General features: G+C 34.5%; 1 protein-coding gene across 1 annotated transcript in view; it reads right to left on the bottom strand.

The window, feature by feature from the left end:
* LOC115886102 (serine/threonine-protein kinase SIK2-like) overlaps positions 1-16,380 on the bottom strand; it is a 101,616-nt gene that overhangs the window by 21,177 nt on the left and 64,059 nt on the right. The window contains exon 6 of the mRNA XM_030905156.1: positions 1,931-2,086. Within this exon, the coding sequence (XP_030761016.1) occupies positions 1,931-2,086 (156 nt within the window). The remainder of the gene's footprint in view (positions 1-1,930; positions 2,087-16,380) is intronic.

The raw sequence follows: 16,380 nt of genomic DNA, 5'->3' as shown, positions 1-16,380 counted from the left end.
ATGGTTCCAGCAAAAGTTTCCCAACTATGTGGGTGATGGCGCTGATCGTAAAGATTTTTGGACAGGGATTTTGCTTACCGACAATACGACGTGAGCTACGACCGGACCAGGACCAATCAGAATGATCAGTCTTTCTTGGACATTTGCCGCGGAAGTGTGTGTTAATTTCTGTTGTGATAAATGTGGTTGTGCTTGCAGTTTGATTTTTCGGTTTGATATTATGTTAAAATTAATTTTGAAGTATTGTATCACCTGTTTTTACGTAATAGTACTTTTTTTAGTTCTATGATCTGATATGTTATGGTTTGTTAATGTTTGTTTAACAATGTTATACCAAAGAGGTTATACTTAATATATCAATTTGCATAGCCTAACTTTTTTATCAAAAAACTTTGTAGATTTTCAGATTATTTAATTCCTTTTGTAATTTTATTTTTAAGACATATTATGTGATTGTTTCAGATAATATGTTTTAAAAATAAAATTGCAAATCGCGAATAAAAATAATTAAAATAAAAAAGTGTATTTTACAATTCCCCCCCGGCCCCGCACCCCTTTAGCTAACCTGTAAATGTCGAGAGATGGCGTTACGAAAATGGAACCGATTTATTACAAGGAACTTGGGCTTCTTTTGAGAGGAGAGTTATTTCGTGTTTCCTTGTTTAATAAAAACAAGTCGTGATGTAAAAAAGTTAGCCGAGGAAACGTAGGAAACTCACTATCAATAACTTATAACAAATTCTTTACTTTTATTCTAAATACTATTTTTTATTGCTGGTTTAGAAAAATAATGGTTTTAACCGATTTATATAAAATTGAGAGATAGTTAAGATTAAAACTATACCATGTTGCTTGCACATCTAAATTATTAGATTTTCAGAATCCTGGAAAATCCGATTAAATTAACTACGTAACTGGACTATATCCAACAAATCGTTGCGACTTGAAAATAACTAAAATTTACTTGAAATAAATAGATGCGTAGATAACAGAAAGTATTACCGGCAATTTAATTCAGTTATACAAAATAATTCAAATGTACAGCTGGCATTTTAAATAAACAATCCAAAAAATCTAAAACGGACCCCACTTTATATGATTTAACCTACTGCATGTTGTACAACACAAATTTGATTTGACCGTTTCAACGACAGGTCGAAAGCCCTGTGGTCCACAAACTTGAATTACTAGTTGGTTAGGTTAGGTTAGTTAGTTGTTTGTTTCGCCATGGCTTTGTTTTTGTCAAAAAGGAAAAGCTACAAGCTAGCTACAATTGTGGTCGTTTTTTAGACAAAGATGAAGAACCTTCCCAAAAATTGTAATTAAATATTTAGAAGTAGCATCTGTTTTTAGTTCTTTTATAATTTTTCCAATAGATTCTCATAACTTGTACTTCTTTTATGTTTATGTATTCGTTATTTTTTACTGTTTACATCCCGCAAACATGTATGGGAACGATATATTTCTATAAATTGTGATGAAAATGTTTCATTTTCCATTTTTATGAACTGTACTGTGTTAGGACCTCTATGTTTGTGACATTGTCCGTCCACCGTATTCTCAGGATTCTCCTGTACAGCCACAGCTCAAAGGCTTGGAGTTTTGATATAGTGTTCTCCTTTAGGGTTCAAGTCTCTACGCCATACAGGAGAACCTAATAGACCTAATACCATAACCTAAAATGCCATTTTAGGAATCTATTCTTTATTTCCATTTCCAGGTCGTGGCTTTTAAAGACTGCGCTCATGGTTAAGAATGCGCTTTTGGCTTTTCCAATTCTGCATTTGATTTCTTGCGACTTGTCCCACGATTAAATTGATCACAGTGCATAGGAAAGTGTATTGTGAGGCTCGCTCAATTCCCGCTTGGTTTACGTACAAGTTAACTCCCGTGATCTTGTCCTTGCTGATAATCATAAATTTCGTCTTACTTGTATTTATGTCGAGTCTATACTTCCTACTACTTTCTGTTAAACTGTTCATCAGATTTTGCAGGCCTTGGATGGTATCGGCAAATACTATTGTATCGTCAGCGTAGCGCAGGTTGTTGAGTGGGGCTCCATTGATCGAAATGCCTTCGTCTATGTCTTAAAGTGCCTTCTTAAAGATTTGTTCAGAGTACAGGTTGAATATCATTGGTGAGATTATGCACCCCTGCCTGACACCACGCAAGTTGTCCGCTTATCCTGTATGCTCCCCATCCACTCTAAGAACTGCCGATTGGTTCCAATACAGATTTGCTATGATTTACTATGTCTTACTAGACTTTACTATCTATTACTATGTCTTACTAGTCTATTAGACAAGCAAAAACGTTACAGCTCACATCTCTGCATTTTTGGAACAGGACTGGCACACTGAATAATACTTCTCTTGTGCCAAGGGCCTTTACAAACTCAAAATGATTGGGTGCAATTTGTTCTTCACAAACATATTCGGTATATTCTTCTATGAATGACTTTTAGGAACAGTTTTAGCAAGTGGCTCATAAGACTTTTTGTTTGATAATCAGCATCTGGCTTCTTTGGGTTTGTTATGAACTCTGATTTCAACTACTCCACTGGGATTTTCCCTGAATCATATATTGAGTTGAAGATTCCTGTTCCTCTTAGAGTTCCAATTTGTTCACAATCAAGGAGTTTGAATAGTTCAGTTGAAACTTCATCTACGCCTCGGTGCCTTTCCCTCCTTCATTTGTTTCAAGGCTGCCTCTATCTCTTCTGGCATTGTTTCAGGTCCTGTCTTTCCTAAATAACATGTTCTTGTGATTCTCTGAGGTTATGGAAAAGTTCTTTCAGCTACTGCTCTCATACCTTCTTCTTCTCCTCTTTGTTGATCACTATTGATTGTTGCCTTCTTGGTCTACCATTTTGCCGCTGTTGTTGTTCCTGTATTTTCCTGCTACTTCTACGACTTTGGAAAAACTCAATCTCTTGATATTACTCGTCTTTCCCTTTCTCCTTGGCTTCTCTGATCTTCCTTCTGATTATACAACGGATTTTCTTGTATATATATATATATATATATATATATATATATATATGCGCACTTGGGATGGTTTTATTTCTTTTGCTTTCCTCCATGAGCTCTAGAATTTCGTTGGTCAGCCACGCTTTCCGTTTTTTTTGGTATCTTCATTGTTCTTGAGTTTCTCGTTAAGGGTGTTTTCACTGTTTGTTTGATGCCTGGGTCTTTTAGTTTTCTTAGGTCATTCTCTTCACTTTCTTGGTTGCAACTCATTTCATCTTGATTTTGAATTTTCTAACTACAGAGGCGTGGTCTGATCGAATGTCTGCACCCGGATACGTTTTGACTGCTGTACACCCATTTCTGTACCTCTTGCTGACTAAAATATAGTCAATTTTATTTCATACTATTTTCCCTGGTTTGTACTGTGTTTCCCGGTGATCGCCGGGTGTACAGTTTCCTTGGGTGCAGTTTGAAGCAGATGTTCATCACGACAGGTTTGATTGTTTCAGCAAATGTTTCCAATGTACTACAATGCCACTATAGTTAGTGTATTTAATGATTGATCCAACTGTCGGAACGATTTGGTGTTGTACAGCTTGTAATACGATAAATCGTATAATGTGTAGCCGTTTAAAGCGGGACCTACACACGACCAACTTGATGGGCAAATATCGGGCCAACGAATTTGGACACTGCCTCCCCACACTACCCGATTTCAAATTAAATCTATCTTTAATCATCAGTTAAATTTCGCTTCTTACAGAGACATAATCTGGTGATCTAGCGGGCCACAAAATAGTTCCATGTCCACTAATTAAACGGTTGGGAAAAGTATTGTTCAAATATCCTTGAACAATACGGGCATTGTGCAGGGCAACCACCTCAGCAATTTGATTACTTGAAAACGTGGGATTTTGATCCGCGGTAGCACAAACGAACACTTGCTTTAACTCCTGTTCTTCATTAATCAACACATCAGGATTTTTGTGTTTTTGTGGGGACACGCACCCATGTGTTTCAAAATTATTAATAACTCTTGATATAGTAGATAAAGATGGAATTAGCCTGTTTACAAAAGTTTGTGGAAAAATTGTTTGTATATGCCGATAAGACCTATTTTGGAAATACCATTTTACGATTTGAATTTTCTCACGAACTTCATAATCATCCATTATTTTACTTAAAAAATAAATTTTACACGAGAACTGTCGCGAGAATCTACGTATTCGTTTTGGCTATTAAAACACGAATAAATACAAATTCTGAAACATTCTTATCACAACATATCGACCTATTTTTATTTTATCGCATTTTTTCGCCTGCTTTTTATCCGGCGGACGGGTATACGCTATTTCGTCCGGTTCTGCCTATGTTACTACTACGGTGGTCCGGTCTGAATAGACAAAAAAACGATCATTTTGCTTGAACTGACGGCGGGACCATTCAGCTTTACAACAAGATTGTCATTTTACGTACAACACACACAGAACCATTAAAGTCAACTTACAAAAAATAATATGGATATAAGGATATATACAGCATTATTTGATAAGCCAATATTAAAAATCTAATAGGCGTATTGCATAGTTTCAAATATTTGTAAATCAACTTTCCTCTCCTTTTATTTAAAATATGTATATGTTACGGTTAAAGTCCGAGGTCCGGTTAATAGGGAGTTTTCGTTGCTTACAAATTGCAATTCCGGTTAACGCTAATTGACAACTTTGACATTTCAATTTCGATTATCGTATATCGTAACCGCTAGCCTGACATTCAACTGTTTCCAAAGCCTACTACTCCGCTACTCGCCAACATCAGTGGACACGGGGTGCAGGCACGGCGTGAAAATGACTGCCTATCATAAGGATCATAGGCGTCGATAACATAACCTAACCTCATTCTATTTTGTATATGTTTTGATTATTTATTTTATCTGTGTTAAACTCGTTGGGAATTCTTAGTACTTCAACTAATCGAGGAATGTCTTTTTTTTCAAAGCGGAAGTTAGCTTTGCACTCTTGGTCAGATAATATTTCTAGGTTGAACTCCCCATAAAGTTCTGCTCGATATTCGATGTTGTTTTCAAACCCTTCCAACAACATAGCATCCTCCAAATCCGATTCATCACTTAAGTCCAATAAAATTAAATTGTCCATCCTATATAGTGATACCCAATAAAGTCATATAAAGCACTTTCAAATCAAACAACAATACAAAAACCAAAAATCAAAACACTACGCTACGGGCTGTGCTCAGCTGTCAGTTTTTGGTTATCGTATCGTATGTCGGCTCCGAACCGTTGAACCGAAAGTCCGAAAACTGTTTTTTATCTGTCAAAATAGCGGTTATGGTTACGTATCCGTTAACCGTACCGTTGAATTTTTTTAAAGCAACGAAAACTCCCTAATGTCGACATTAACAGGTTAATGTTTGGGTTTGGTTATGATTTGTGTGTTATTCTCGAGATTAACCGGGTAATGTCCACATTAACCTGTTAGTTTCCGAGATAAAAAATAATTCATGTGTAAAATTGACAAAAACATGATCATGAATAAGAAATAATGGTTAAATCAGAAAATCTGAAAATACCTTCGGATAGCTCTAATGAAGTGGCTATGAGAATATGCAATTAGTTTTTTGATGTTCTAAAAAAAAAGTAACGACAGGAAAAAATTAAATTGATTTTCAAAAAAATCCATTTTTTTCAAAAAACTCAGCAATCCTTGAAATTTTTAAAACTTTGATGGCACCTTGGTGAACATCCCAAAGCGCCACTTTGTCCCAATTTAACCATGTTCGTATCTACTAAGCCGCGTCCAAGCTACTCGAACAAAACGTTCGCGAACATATATAATTCACACTATATACTCGTAGCAGCAGGTCGTAAACGACCGCACAGCCCATCGCATCGGTTCCGAGGACTGAGGTGCGGGGAAGAATGCGACAACCAGTTTGCTCTATAGATCTAGGATGCGTTTAGGTAGTCACTGTTTTTTCGAGTGCGCGGATTTCGAGTGCAAGCATTTTATTCAATAAATTAACAGGTAAACAGTTTAAGAACTTTTGTCGTTGAAGAATCAATATTTAGCAGGCGGAGGGTCACAGGGGTCTTTTGGTAGATTATTCGTTATAGTGTATTTTTAAGACCTGTATTCATTTTCAGCCGATTCTACCAGGTGTTTCTAAAAAGGGGCTCACTTTTTTATTTTTTCAGATAATACAATGAAATTTGGTTTGTTAGTATATTACATAAATCGGGATTGATTGACGTATTCAATTACCTTCGGTCTCTTCCTGTTTCACCGGAAATGACGACAACTTTGTATTTTTAGATTGTATCCTAAGTACTTTTTACTTTATTTGATAGAAAATGACATTCTGAATAGAATGACATACCATACGTCAATTTTAGACGATTCCAATTAAATAAAAATAGTATTTTAAATTTCAATCTAGAGTGCCAAGACTGAGTTAAAACTATTAATTTGTAATCAAAGAACTTTGGAAACATATATTTGATCGTGTATTTTTTTTTCGTATCCTTTCATGACCGCTTAAAAGATGCCCAAATCGTATTTTTAATGATAACTCAAATTTTTCAAATGGTACGAGGCTGGCCCAGCATATTTGGAAAAAGCATTTTATACGAATAATTTGGTACCACATACTTGGTATTTGGAGTAAAATTGTCGTTACGTTTATTTATGGCCATTTTTAAATTGAAAATGTCAAAAGTTGACATATAATATATCATTCTATTTAGAATGTCATTTTATATCATATACGGTAAAAAAACCGAGGGTACCATTTAAATCAAAAGTTGTTGTCATTTCCGGTGAAATAGGTAGTGACCGAAAATAAATGAAAACGTCGATCAATCCTGATTTATGTCCCATACTAATATACCAAATCTCGTTTTTTATCTAAAAAATTAAAAGTTATAGAAGTAAACCACTTTTCAGAAACACCCGGTATATTTATTTCTAAAAATGTAATGGTAAAATTTAATTTCCGGTGTCAAACTTCCCATTAAGTAGTAATTTTTAATTTCAGAATCCCATAATAATTCCGGTTTTTAATAAAAATAATCATAAAGGTTTTATTAACAAAAATGAAATTATATGGACGAAGTCTAGCTACATAGCTACTCACATTCAACCCACAATAAAATTAAAATTATAAAATCTTTTCTTTGTATAAACTACGAAAGCGTAGAGCTGCCATCGCAACATTGAAAAATATTTTTAGCAAAATTTACACTTTTTCTGTAAATTTACAGATTTTCTGTAAATTTACAGATTTTCTGTAAATTTACACTTTTCCTGTAAATTTACAGATTTTCTGTAAATTTACACTTTTTCTGTTAATTTATGCGTTAGTGGCAACAGTGGTGCGTTATTCTACGAGTAGTTCCCATCGAATTCTGTTCTACGCCAGTTTATTCACAAAAGTCTTTACTAGTAAAGACAGAATTAGGGAACCACTGCGGCAATTAATTGAAGGATTGAAGACATGCGGACTATATGAAAAGATTAAGCAATATCCCAGTATATTCAAAGATATATTTTGTTCTGAAACCACACTCTCTTCAAAAATACTTGAAGAATTATTCCTCATCGTCTATACTGAACCTGGGTCTAACATAGTACAGAAAATCGGGTGATCTCTTATTTTAGGGATTATGTATTAAATTTCGAATGTGTATGATATAATAGTATGGCATTTTTTTGTTTAATATGTTTTCTAATATGCTTTTAATCGACCCGGAAAGTATTTTCACCCTTTCCGATGCATTACTGTTTGCAAGAGGATCTGATGGCCTCCACCTCTGGGATGACGTAAACTGTCGTCTGCAAATGATGTAAACTTAACATAACCATCCTCTAGCAGACATGTCAAAATTTCTTTATGACTTAATCCGATATGAAAGTAGGTTTTAATGTATTCGTCCATAATCTCTGATGAATATATGTACTACTTAGGCACAATAGCAACTTAATCAGCGCAGAACAATGCTCACTTGTAACTAGTGAGTAACGAGCAGGTCGATGCCGAGACGTCATTCTGCTGGGTAGTAAATTTCGCATGCAATTTACAGAAAAAGTGTAAATTTACGAAAAAGTGCAAATTTACAGAAAATCTGTAAATTTACAGAAAAAGTGTAAATTTACAGAAAAAGTGTAAATTTACAGAAAATCTGTAAATTTACAGAAAATGTGTAAATTTACAGAAAAAGTGTAAATTTAACACATACAGAAAAAGTGTAAATTTACAGAAAATCTGTAAATTTACAGAAAATCTGTAAACTTACAGAAAAAGTGTAAATTTTGCTAAAATTATATTTCATTGTTGCGATGGCAGCTCTACGCTTTCGTAATAAACAAAGTAGTTGTAAACGTTTTTCACGATTCCAGTCAATAACTGCGTCTCCCATTGTCGAATACTCGGTAAAAAATAAAAATCACAGATGGACGCCCGAAATTAAATGAGACCCTTCCAAGTGTCCGGTACAATGTCCGCCGAAATGCACGCCGTTCGCTCCTTTTGATTTTACCGACACCCGTCGGAAAAGAACGCGCGCGCTCTAGCATAGGCAGACGCACGCTCTGGCGTACAAGCTAGCCGTTCGGCGCTCCGCGCTCCTTAGTAGGCCTAGGCTAGCTGTACTTGTTGGCTTTATTATTTATAAATCTACCTATCTCACAATTTTCACTTAGTATCTGTTTAATTATATATGTTCGCGAACATTTTGTTCGAGTAGCTTGGACGCGGCTTTACGGTTACCGAGACACCAATGCTCGTACCTCGAATTTGTAACACCCTGTATACTAAATTCGGTAAGTAATAAAAACGGGAATTATAACATGTTAATAACCTCGGGCAATTATTGTCGCTCGGGGAAGAAACTTTGTCCTCGGTAATTAACACCCTTATAACTCCCTTGATACATAAATAACTATAATTTTATACCAAGCTAAATTTAAATTCGGATTCAGCTTATTGGATTGAATTTGTTTGCGTATTCAAGAAAAACAAACAATATTAGCTCTTTCCATATACGTTATATTTATATTATTCATAACCTTGTTACAAATCAAAACGATTTCCTTTAATTTTGTTATTTGTACAGATTTGTTTCTTGTGAATGACTACAAATAAAAACTGCATTAATATTAATAAATGCAAAAGGCTGAGAACAACAAGGAAGTAAGGATGAAGGAAATAAAGTTTCGTTCTTGCATTTTACATTCAACTCTTTTTTGTTCGACTTTATTTGGTTTCGAAAAGGATTTCGAGATCATGCCGCGGTCAGTGGCGTACATAATGGCGCCTCCTGCCAGTTTAACCTCCGAAGGTTGTAATTTATTTTTGTATTGAGTAAAAATGATGTAGTTGAAAATTCGAGAAAATCTTTTTTTTTTCGAATTATATTCTTGTGTCTGGAAACGTCCTATCCTTTTTTAATCTTTATATAATTAGTATAAAGGACGTCTAGAGATTGACCTCGCTAAAATTATCATCGATTTTCATTCTCCAGCCGTCTTTAACGTCGTTTTTTTCGAACATACGGTATTCTTACTAGGGTTGCTATATTGTTATAGCTAAATTCCGGGATAGTAAGCGACAAATCCCAAATATTAACATTACTTCAGAAATTATTTGAAAAAAGTCGAAATAAAAATGAAACTTCTACACCCTGTGTCTCCAAAACTAATCATTTTAGGACATATATTTATACGAACTTTTTTACTTATTTTTATCTGCAGAATATGCTGCCAAAGTTTCCGGAATACAGTTCGGACCACCCTGTATTATAAATGGTCGAAATATTAATTTTGTGTGCGGCGACATTACCAAGCAGAGCACCTGTTTATCTCCAATGTCGTCTTCTATTTTCGTGACCAAGAGGTCGATGGCTATGTAATGGAATATTTTGGAGCAAACAACAAACCAAGTCTGTTAAAACTTTGTCATGTGTTTCCGCCCTTAAATTGGTATTTTTTCAGAAGATCGTAAAAACTGTTTAGAATGAAGGACCCGTTTCTCTGGGAAAAACTAAATATTTTTCTGTTAGGTTTAAAATCCCATGTCCATAAATTAATATAATACTTGCTTTGAAACAGCTAGAAACGACTAGCATCAATCATTAAAGCTGTAAAACCCTAAATTTTAACTTCGAGATTATATAAGCAAAACCCCTAGAAAGCAATAAAACTCTTAAGACGACACTCTTCTCACGATAGACCTCCCACGGGCCAATACAAACAGATTTTGGATAAAAACAAGTATAATTGTTAATTTAAATATTAAAGTAAAGTTCACGTAATGATATTCTGAGAATTAAGGACTGTCCTCCTTTTTTATCCAAAATATCCAAAATTATGTGAAATAAATAAACATATAAGATGAAACAGCGAAACCTAATGAAATCAAATTATAAATATGATTTGTTTTGGTTTTTTTAAGGACAGACCTTAAAATATACTTTAGTTAGGGTTAGTTTTAATCATGTGTAATTGTGTTTACGGTAATTATAATATTTACACGGATATTAGTAATAATTTGGAAAATAACGTAGAAATGGTCATAGTAACGACATCTGTGACAAGTAAAGCCAACTAGACCGGGAACGACAGGGTAGTTGAGGTTTTCTCAGACCAATCAGACGGTTCCTGAAAAGCGAACCCGAAGAGGATTTGAGAATGGCTCGGCTTTTGGTGGTTCCCTATTCTTTTACCCGCCCATTTTAAATATTTCGAGGTTTAGGAAAATAGATTTTTGGATCAGTTCGGTACTGACTTTTAAATTAGACGGTCGAATTTTCTCCGTGTAGATCTTATATTATCCAGTGGTTTCTTTTTAATAATTTTAGTAAGTTTTCGATTTAAAGATTTTCTTAAATATTCAATTCTCAAGTTAGGAAATTTTAAACATTTCATGTATAAAGATTTTTAATTTGTTGTTTTAGATTTTCTTTAATATTTTTTATTAACGATTTAAGACTTTCTGTTTGTTCTAAAGGCTTTAGTAAAAGTTAGATATCATCACACAAATGATTATTTTACACTTGTTCTTTTTATTAAATTCTAATTTAAATCCAATTGTTCAGTTAATATTTTTTTGACATATTAATTTTCTACCAACGAAAATTCTAAGAGAGGTTTGAATTGTATGCTAATTTTAGATAATTTAGATTAGACTAATAAGAAGAATATTTTGTATTTTTAACTTTATCACTTCTGAATTTTAATATCATTCTTTAATTATTTTTGATTAAATTTCTTTCCTTTTTTTTATATTTCGTTAATTATAAATGTCTTGTTAAATCTTTTTCTTTATTTTTATTTATTTATTTTTTTATATTAAATATAGTTAGTTGTTGTGAAAAATCGGCATTTTATTTTTGAATCTCACCTTTTCTCTAAAATATTAAACTATCTAAAAGAACACTGTGATAACCGGTCGAGTGGTTTAATCTAAAGAATAAGTCCATGACGAAGCGGGAGATCTACAAGGGGATCAATGAAGTCTTCGACAGGTTCTTGTTGTTGATGAAATGCTGACGGATGTTGACGTAATAAGGTAAGTGGCAATAGAGTTTATAGTAACTGAATTTAGAAAGAACCCTTACCGTAAAAGTGCGATGCCTGAATTTCTATTTTTAGCTGGCTATATTTTGTTTTTTTATATATAAACGATAAACTATATTTACGCTCTGAAAGGCGGTGCTCTCATTAATCCAAGTTCTGCCTACCGCTCAAAAATTATTTTAATTATAAAAATTATATAAAGGCCACACTACCATGATAACGGACAAAATCTTGAAAGTTTTGTCACAGCTAGACAAACTTTTCTTTCTCCCAACTCAGGTCTAATTTTGGATATTAAATTAAATACATCAACCCCTCTTACAGGGTGGCCCATCGAAAACGTTCCGCTAGGCATAACGGCCAGGGTAATTTTTTTTTCAAAAAATTCAAAAACACTTCAATTTTCTTTGTGAGGGGGACAACTTTTGCCCCAAAAATGATTGCAAAGACTTCAATTTTCGTCATCCCCCAATTTTTTTTAACAAATGGTACCGTAATGAAAAGGGCTTTCTATTCTCTATACTTTCCGGCTTCGTTTTTGAAAATCGGTCGAGTCATTGAGAAAATATGAAGGATTGAAATTTGAAAAGTGTATTTAAACATTTTTCGTCATACTATATTGTTATATTATTATAACATAAGCAAAATCAGAATGGAAAAGATGCATATAACGTCCGCCGGACGTTATCATAACGGCCGGCGGCCGTTAAGTTTCTAAGGTAATCGTAACGTCTGTCACCTGCAACAATGACTATTTATTGTCAGTTGGACTCATAGATAAATGAAACAAGTTTAGATTGGAAAGTGCCCATAAGGACAATGTAAACACTATTTGGCGCTATTCTTGCAACGGTCGCGACCCAAAACTTTCTAAAATTTCGGAGCGGTTCGTCACCCGGAATTATAATGACTATTGTTTATTCAAATTTATTATTATTTTCGTTTAATTTTATAAATAAAATACAGTGTGTTGCATACAAGAAACTTTATTTTATTAAAGGACGCATGTATGAAATACCTATGAAACATTGGAAACCGACGTTATGCCACGATCCACGATGGTTTTTGCAGTTCACAGTTCACAGCACAGCTTTTTAAGTTTTTAATGCCACTTTTTCACAATTATCACCGGTTGGAGTAAATAAAAATTAAATTAAACTCACAAGATAGCAATAATTACTTTGAAAATGGACGCTATAAACACTTTTCGGAATTTCTTTAATGAGAGCGGTTTAGATTTTGAAAGATTATTATGATTTTTGAAGATTCTGACTTTGACAAGAGAAAATTATTTCTGTTTTTGTTTGCCGTTGTTCTTAGCGACCGCTATAGCAGCGCCAGATCGCGTATAACGGTCGCGACCCAAAATAATTTCGCGACCTAAAATTTTTACGGGCTTTCCAATCTAAACTTGTTGCATTTATCTATGGTTGGACTTTTCAAAAATTGGGAAAATAGACCATAGCGAGATGTCGCGAGAAATTCCGTTGGAAATACAGGAGGAAGCGGCTGCGGCTACTCAAAATTTACTTCCGACTATAACCAGAGAGAGATATCAGCAGGAATATGACAATTTTTTGAAGTGGCGGCAGGATAGAAGTATAAACAGCGTAAATGAAGCGGTATTGCTGGCTTATGCTAAAGAATGTCTGAAATGTATTCTCCTACATCACTGTGGACAAAGATATCCATGCTGAAGCTTGCGTTGAGAGTATATGAAAACATCGACATATCAAGGTAAAAAGCCATTATATTCTTCGATATTTAATCATACTCATCTAAATTATATTTGTTCATAGATTTGGTAAACTGTTCATGTTTCTGAGGCGCAAAAACGAAGGTTATTCACCAAAAAAGCCAAAGTTCTGTCGGAGAATGACATAAATAATTTTCTACTGGATGCCGATGATTACACCTGGTTACTCGAAAAAATTGTATTGGTGCTTGGTATTCTTGGAGCTTGTAGGCGCAGCGAGCTTTGGTCACTCACAGTTGATGATTTCGAAGATTCGGAGAGAAAATATTCTTGTCTCATTAAGAAATACTAAAAATAAGAAAGATAGGAAATTTCTTATTCCAAAAACGGGCCTTCCGTTTGATGCCTATGGTTTATACAAAAATACATCAACCTGCGTCCTCGTAACTTTGACAATCCAAAATTTTTCATTGGTTACAAGAAAGGCAAGTGTGTTAAGCAAATCGTCGGTATACATACCATCGGGAGCGTACCGCAGAAAATTGCAAAATTTTTGAACTTGGAGAATCCAGAACGTTATACAGGGCATTCATTTCGTAGATCATCAGCAACCATGCTCGCCGAAAATGGTGGTGATTTACTATCGCTAAAGGAGCTAGGAGGATGGGAGTCTTCAACAGTGGCAGAAACTTACATAGAAAAATCAGTTTCCAAAGAATGAAAATAACAAATCAACTTTTTCATGATAGCTCCAAAAATAATGTGTCTTTAGTGGATACAAATATTTGCCATTCTTCAGTAGCATCATCTTCTTCTATAAAATCTGTAAATCCCTGGGAAGGATTACAGATTTCTAAGAACAACAAGTGCACTTTTAATTTCCATGTTCATTATCATGAAAAATGAATTTTAGTATAAGACATTATGTATTTTTATCCTTACTTGTGTTATTGTTCAATAAAATTTGTTATTAAATAGTAGTGTTTATTGCTCTAAAAAATCTGCAGTATGACGAAAAATCTAGAACGCAACACGGCCGATAACAAATAACGGCCTTGGCTGCTTATGATCCTCGGCTATCGCCTCGGATCACAAACTTCAGCCCGGCCGTTATTTGTTGTTTATCGGCCTTATTACGTTAATAACTATATCAGAGTAAACGATAGGGGTAAATTCCTTCGACCAATTTGAGGTTTTTTCTTGTTATTTCTAGATGTTTACGCATTTTTTCACTTGCCACAAGGTTGAACAATCAGGTGCGGTAGTTGCTAGATAGCTGTTCTGTGACTTATGCGTTGAAGTTCTTCTCAATATCGTTAAATTTTTAACAATTATTATGGTATACTCACTTGCAGAAAAAGTGGAAATAATCGAACTTTATTTTAAAAATAATGAATGTGACAATCGGGTTGCGCAGATATTCAATGAACGCCATCCTGACAACCACCTTTTTGGCAAAATTGTTCGCGAGTTAGTAGCAAAATTTCGCGAAACTGGTTCCGTTATAAATAAAAAGAAGCAGAGGGAAAATCCTGTAGTAAATGAAGCTATAGAGGTATTCGTATTGGGCCAAGTTGCCATGGATAGTACGCTGAGTACAAGAAAATTAGCCAATGAGACCGGCGTGAATCGTACAAGTGTCCAAAGAATATTAAAAAAAGCAAGTTCCACCCGTACAAAATTCAGTTGGTACAAGAACTCAACAAAGACGATTTTGACCGTCGTTTGCAATTTTGTGAAACTATGAGTGAACGAGTGGCGAATATAATAATTTCCTATTTAATGTGTGTTTTTTGGATGAGTGTACTTTCTTTTTAAACGGTGTAGTTAATCGGCACAACTATCGGTACTGGGCTGAAGACAACCCCAGGGTTTTTCACGAGGTGCACACACAAAATCCTCAGAAATTGAACGGGTGGGCTGGCATTTTTGAAAATTCTATTGTGGGTCAGTTTAACGATATTGAGAAGAACTTCAACGCACAAGTCACAGAACAGCTATCTAGCAACTACCGCACCTGATCGTTCAACCTTGTGGCCCTAACCGTTATGCCTTGCGGAACGTTTTCGATGGGCCACCCTGTATACTTATAGCCTGTTTGTCAATCAGACATATTCCTAAGAGTAATAGTAAAATAATATTTTTTTTTTAATTTTGCTTTGACCAATCTAATATATTTTTTTATTCAAAGGCTTCTTAGCTTTTGGTCAATATTAAAACTTTTTCTGGGTTTAGGAAGTGTGAAGGTGAAGTACTAACTCACTAGTCAACACATAACGTTTCACCATAGGTTCTGTCAAAATATATGAAGTAAAACTAGTAAAGTAAAAATAAAAAATTATCGGTAATTTTGGTAATATTATTGCAAGATCGGTAACATTGGAAATATTGCTTTATTCCGCTCTACTTTTTTCATTTACCCAGCTCTAAAATAAGTATGTTGGTTATAGACATTTTAAATTTACTATCAACAGCCACAACCGAAAAAACCTTTAGTACTTAAAATTTTGTTCATCGGCCAAGAAGAAACCGACTTACCCTGGAAAGGGCCGAAAAACTTACTTATATTGCTCCATACTTATAATTTAATAAATTGAGAAATTCATACCAAGAATGGTAGAAGCTGCTGAGAAATAAATGACAGAAGAAGAAGATATCGAAGTAATAAACTTGAATCAATTAACGTGTAACGTTTTTAGTTCGTTACATGTCTTTGATTATGATATATGATGTCTGGGCACAACCCTGTTATTGTTTGGCACAACCCTGTTATTGTTTGACACAACCCTCGTATCGCTCTGTGGGAGCGCGCGCTGTCAACATCGCTTCTGTCAATTCTCTGTGATCTAACTTCACTTTTGGTTGGACCGTTTGGCCTCTTAGACGCCATTAGTCCCAGTGTTGAGAAATGGTGGTCATTTAAATCTGGCTGTATTATCTGAATCAGCTGCCATTTCGAAGCTACATTAAAAAAATTAAAAAAAAAAAAAAAAAAAAAAAAAAGCTTTTTGGTAAAGCTGAGTTATTTTCCTTTTAGATTCGATATTATTAGTGAATATTTTTAGGGTAGAGTTACGGATGTCCCAACTTGTATTTGTATTTGGCTGGCACGTTGGCGTCCCTT

Source organism: Sitophilus oryzae, unplaced genomic scaffold (genome assembly GCF_002938485.1).
Source record: "Sitophilus oryzae breed Bouriz unplaced genomic scaffold, Soryzae_2.0 scaffold_467_pilon_pilon, whole genome shotgun sequence".
In the NCBI taxonomy this organism is placed as follows: Eukaryota; Metazoa; Arthropoda; class Insecta; order Coleoptera; family Curculionidae; genus Sitophilus; species Sitophilus oryzae.
The sequence above is the reverse complement of the archived record's forward strand: the minus strand, read 5'-3'. Positions and strand labels throughout refer to the sequence as shown.